Source organism: Cheilinus undulatus, linkage group 6, assembly GCF_018320785.1.
Source record: "Cheilinus undulatus linkage group 6, ASM1832078v1, whole genome shotgun sequence".
Taxonomy (NCBI): domain Eukaryota; kingdom Metazoa; phylum Chordata; class Actinopteri; order Labriformes; family Labridae; genus Cheilinus; species Cheilinus undulatus.
Genome location: NC_054870.1, coordinates 33,907,930 through 33,912,908, shown reverse-complemented (window position 1 = coordinate 33,912,908; position 4,979 = coordinate 33,907,930). Strand labels below are relative to the sequence as shown.

The 4,979-nt window shown below is 42.2% G+C and overlaps 1 protein-coding gene across 1 annotated transcript; it reads left to right on the top strand.

Moving 5' to 3' along the window:
- The first annotated feature begins 569 nt into the window (after positions 1-569).
- On the top strand, positions 570-4,308 carry LOC121510692 (inositol 1,4,5-trisphosphate receptor interacting protein). Its single transcript, XM_041788859.1, has 2 exons — positions 570-676; positions 2,094-4,308. The coding sequence occupies exon 2, from the start codon at positions 2,157-2,159 to the stop codon at positions 3,759-3,761; it is 1,605 nt and encodes a 534-aa protein (XP_041644793.1). The 5' UTR covers positions 570-676; positions 2,094-2,156; the 3' UTR covers positions 3,762-4,308.
- Positions 4,309-4,979: the final 671 nt, after the last annotated feature.

The window sequence follows — 4,979 nt, the reverse complement described above, 5'->3', positions numbered from 1 at the left end:
GTACCTCAAAGGCCCACTTGAGGGCCCCATGCCCATACTTTGGGAGGCACTGCCCTAGGCCTATGTACCCTTGAGCAGAGGGCTTTTTTGTGAATATTCCAGAGGAACTTGGCATACCAGACTGGCTGTTGACCATCATGGGTTGAAGAAAAAACTCAATGGATACACAACGGCCTGCCACTAGGAGTCAGTGTATATAGGATGGTGCACTAGTGTCTGACTTAGTGACTAATGTGCTTCTATGCTATCAAGACATGCATGTGCAGGGAAGTGGGCTTTTGAATAGCTGTCCACTGTAGTGACCTCTGTGCATGAAAGGGTGAAAGTAATGTATAAGAAATTAGACTTCATCAAAGTTGTGCAGTTAATCTGGCCTTGTACAAAGTTGTTTATGAAACAGGTCTAACTTCTTGATACAGGAGCCAGTGTATGACATATGCAAACTCACGAGAAACACACTCTGCCTCCTCAGTAGGCCGACTCCAAATCTCTGCTTGCTTGGTTCGCACAGAGGAAGCTGGGCGGTGTTTCTCAGTATGGGTGGAGCACACAGTCAGGAAATGTGCAGGACGAAAACTGAGAGACTCTTCCCTCGTTTTCTCATGAGGTTGGTAGTCTGTTCTCACCGTTGTACGCGGGTTTATCACCATGAATTCAACCAGTGGACATTGCAAAGGTACGTTTAGAACTTTTATCCATGCTATACCATGTCCTGTAAATTGTAACTTTTCTGTTTTTGTACGTCGATGAACATAACATGCAATTATGTGTGTTCTGTAGGCAGATTTGCGCCAAGGACGACAAAACGTCTTCTTTGTTGTAGTTTAAAGGTTAAAAAGTCATGCCGTACAGCGCATTTAGTTAACTGGCTTGTGTAGAAAGTGAGTCACTTGTCTGAATGTTTGTCACCGTATTTCCGTGATGAGAGGTCCTCTATTTTGTTGCTACGACAACTGAGGAGGTAACCGTTGGCAGCGTGTCGAGTCGACATCACTTCACATGTAATTACTTCATTACGTCAGGGAGTTTAGCGACAGCTACTCCTTAAAACAGTGTTACTCAACCCTGCTCAAAGAGCGACGTTATTGAAAAAACACCTTTGCAGGAGCCACAATCCAAGCCTGGAGGTGTGAATCCAATAATTACTGTTTATATAGACTATACATCAGTATTACATATTGGAAAACATGACATTTATCTTAAATTAACAATAGCAAAGAAATTTTTAGTGTGTCTGACAGAGTTGTTCTTATAAACTACAGCACAGGCCTCACTGTCTGAGCTGATGTTTGTTTGGTTGGACTGATCCTTGTAAGTGTTGGAAATGGTCCCAGTGAGTAATTCATGGGAAGTTTCCCTGGCTCTGTGACTTCACATACTCCACAGTTCCTGTCCTGCCTTTTTAAAGCTCATCTCTGACAGAGAACAGTCAACACTCTTGTGATCTTACAGTGAGATCATTATGCATGCGCACTTCCTTTTTCTTGGTTCACTTATCTGCAGAAAGTTCATATGAACATGTTACATGTCTTTTATTTTAAAGACTTTCTCACAATAGCTTAAGTGGTGTTTTTTTCTCTAAATAGAAGGGTGCAATTGCTTCAATACTTAAGGCTTGGAACAGAAGAAACTTATGTAATTTCCTCTTTTGTACAGTGTATATTGCCTTTCTAGAAGTCACCCTCTGACGTCCAGGAAAGAAGAGAATTATGTCAATGTTAGATTTTTCCACATTGTTACACATGTAAACTAAGTCTGGGCATTTTCCAGAAGAGGTGGGGTGTAAAATTTTTTTATTTTTAACATTATGTTAACAGGATGTGAATGTTGATAACTAAATAAAGTTATCAGAGAAGGGCTCGCTCTTCCTTCCCCCCATGTTGCAGGGTCTGGACCAGTGCGTCACTCAGCCCACTGCCTCTATATTTAGAGGTACGAACTGTGCTTCCCTCAGGGGTGGAGTGCTTTACAGAAATAACTTGATTTTTTCATGTACATACCATGTATTATTTCTTTATTTTAGTAAATAAATGCCCTGTTTCATCTAAAGTAAACCTGTGTAAATGAAGCAACCACTTCTGTTTTTGTTTCAGGATCTGAGCTGCACGAATTTCTGCAGGTTGTTTTCAAATGACTACATCATAAACAAGCTGAAGATGCAGGGGGCCATTGCACGAGTGTGTATGGTGGTGGCTGCTGCCATACTGAACCATCCCTTGCTGTTTCCTCAAGAGAACACCACACTTCCCCTGGACCAGGATGAGGAGCTGATGGCTCGCATGCGGGAGCATGAGGAGAGGATGGCAATGGAGCAGGCCAGGCTGGAAAAGGAGCTGTCACAGCTGGAGTCAAAGCAGGAAGAAAACAGTCCAGAGGAGGGTTACAGTTGGTACTTTTGGAGCGCTGTGTCATTTCTTATTTTCTTCACTATCGAGATGTGCAGGGTGGATCTTGCTGATGCAGAAATCAGGCCCCTTGAGGATGAAGACATGCTTTCAGAGAGCGAGTCTATCAGCCCAAGGACGATGGTACTAGATAAGGATGTCCTGATCAACTTCTGTGACAGATCCACTTATACATCAGCCCATGAGAACTGGAGGGTGAGGGAGTTTGTGGAGGGATTTGCTGATGATCTGCTGGAATCGTTGAGGAGTGTGTGCGACAGGGAGGCCGACATGGAAGTCGGGGACTTTGTTGGGATAGGGAGCATGTTTGAGTCTTGGAAGGTGTGTAAGCCACTAATGTGTGACCTTTTGGTGCCTTTCTTGCCTCCAGATCCGCACTTTTTTCAGTTCCACCTGTGGTGCAGCCCCTCCAGTGATGTGCCTGTACTCATGCAGGGCTGTGGCAAAATAAAGGTGGTCAAGGAGGAGGGTTGTCTCTGTGGCTCTGCTAATCTAGGAGAAGACATGCTTTGTCTGTTGCACAGCAGAAATGAAGTCATCAAAGTAGACCGCAGTCCTGATGAGCTCCTGTGCTCTAAGAACACACCTTTCTTGGCCAAAGATCAAGTCATGAAGTGGTTTCAGATTTCTGTTACTAAAGCATGGGGTCGCATCTCTCACAAATACGACTTTGAGGTCACTTTCCGCAACCTGGATGATGCTGGTGCTCTTAAGATCCGGTTTCGCTCTGGGAAGGTCATTGTGATGAACATCATACCAGTGGTTCAGTTTGAGGATACAGATGCTTATTTTGTCTCTCACTTTCCATCAGATTGTGAGAGCCCTCCAGACCCACACTGGCCTCTTTCTCTTGCCGTCTATGAGAGGAATTTGTTGAAATATTTTGCTAAATGCCTGCCACAACATTCCTGTCATTTGCACTGCCTTCGGATTGTAACTTTCCTACACAAAAAGCAAACAGTGCTCACAGGAAAGAGTGCGTTCACAAACTACCACTTCAAGACTGCTCTGTTGCACATGTTGCTGAGTAAAAAACCCTCCTCGTGGGGCTTTGACAGCATGGAGCACAGGCTTCGGGACTTGTTTTGCGTCATGCAGAGGAGTCTGCAGGAGAAGAGACTTCATCACGTTCTCATCGGGAACAGTAAAGTGCCAGAAGAAGTCAGGGTCCCAGAGATAATTCGCAAAGCAGAACCTGTCAATCTGCTGCGACCTCTGGTGCTGCAGACAGAGCTTTACACAGCAACGGTCAAACATTTTCAAGAGATGTTGAGAAATGCAAATGTGCTTATCCAAGAGTACACACCTCACTTATCAAATGGAGGTTTGCACCACAGCATAGATGAGAGTTTGTGAGTTTCGGCCTTGTCTTCTTAATCGTCTCTATTCTTAGCACTTGCACGTCATTTGGTTTCACTTAGAATGTACCAGACAGTTGGACCAGACATACAAGTACTGAGATGAAAAGTTTCATATACTGAAGTTATTTTCGCCATATCAGTTATTAAAACACAGTGGTTTCTGCTTCAGCTGCCTTTGTTAACTTGAAAACTTTAGCAGTGTATTAAAATACTGTGTATCATCCAAACAGTTCATTCTCACCATCAACAGTGGGCTCTTTTGTTTTCTAAATCCAGTAATGAGATAGTCTGTGTCCTAAAACAGGGGTGTCAAAGTCAATCACAGCAGGGGCTGGATTCTGGATTCAGTTCTAACCTGAGGGCCTAACAGGGTCACCTTTTTAACCATTAACTATCAACCTAATTTCACCAGTAAAAGATAATGAAAACAAAATCTTAGCACTGATGATGAATGATTTTGAAATTTAAAAAGTTAAAAGGACAAATCTTGGGTGCGCAGATGGTCGAGTGGCTTAAGTCGCTACCCATGTATGCGGGTGGCCCGGGTTCTAATCTGGCCTGTGGCCCTTTACCCCACTCTCTACCCTTTTTCTGAGTCTATCCACTGTCCTTCCTTAATCCAATAAAGGCATGAAAAGGCCCAAAAATAGATCTTTAAAAAAAACACACTGATGAGTTTAAAGGCTTACAATCTGAGAAAAGTAAACGTAGTAGTTCAAAATGGTCAAAACATGAAATTGAAAAAAAAAAAATTTAAAAGGCAAATATACTAGAAGGAAACTCAAAATCCTAAGTTTGAGTCCTAATTTTGAGATGTATAATTGAAAATATAAAATCGAAACACAAATTAATTCCTGACTTCTATCTAAATATTTTTCTCCTTACTTTTTCAGATTTTATGACTTAACTAGGATACCTTAAATCATCAAGAATAAGTTTACATATTTATACAAGAGGAAATCTGCAGACCTCATTCTGATGGGCCAGTTATAACAGAAATATGATATAATCTTGCAGGCCGGATTTGGCCCCCAGGCCTTCAGTTTGACACCCCTGTCCTAAAAGAATTGCGGTTATGTTTCAAAGGCCTTTACCTCATAACTCTTTGTTTGTTAAGTTCATCTGTTTTACCAAATATTTATCTTTCTTTAATTTCATATCTCAATGTACCTAAAAAAGCACTTTTATTACACGGGGAAAGAACTAAAACACA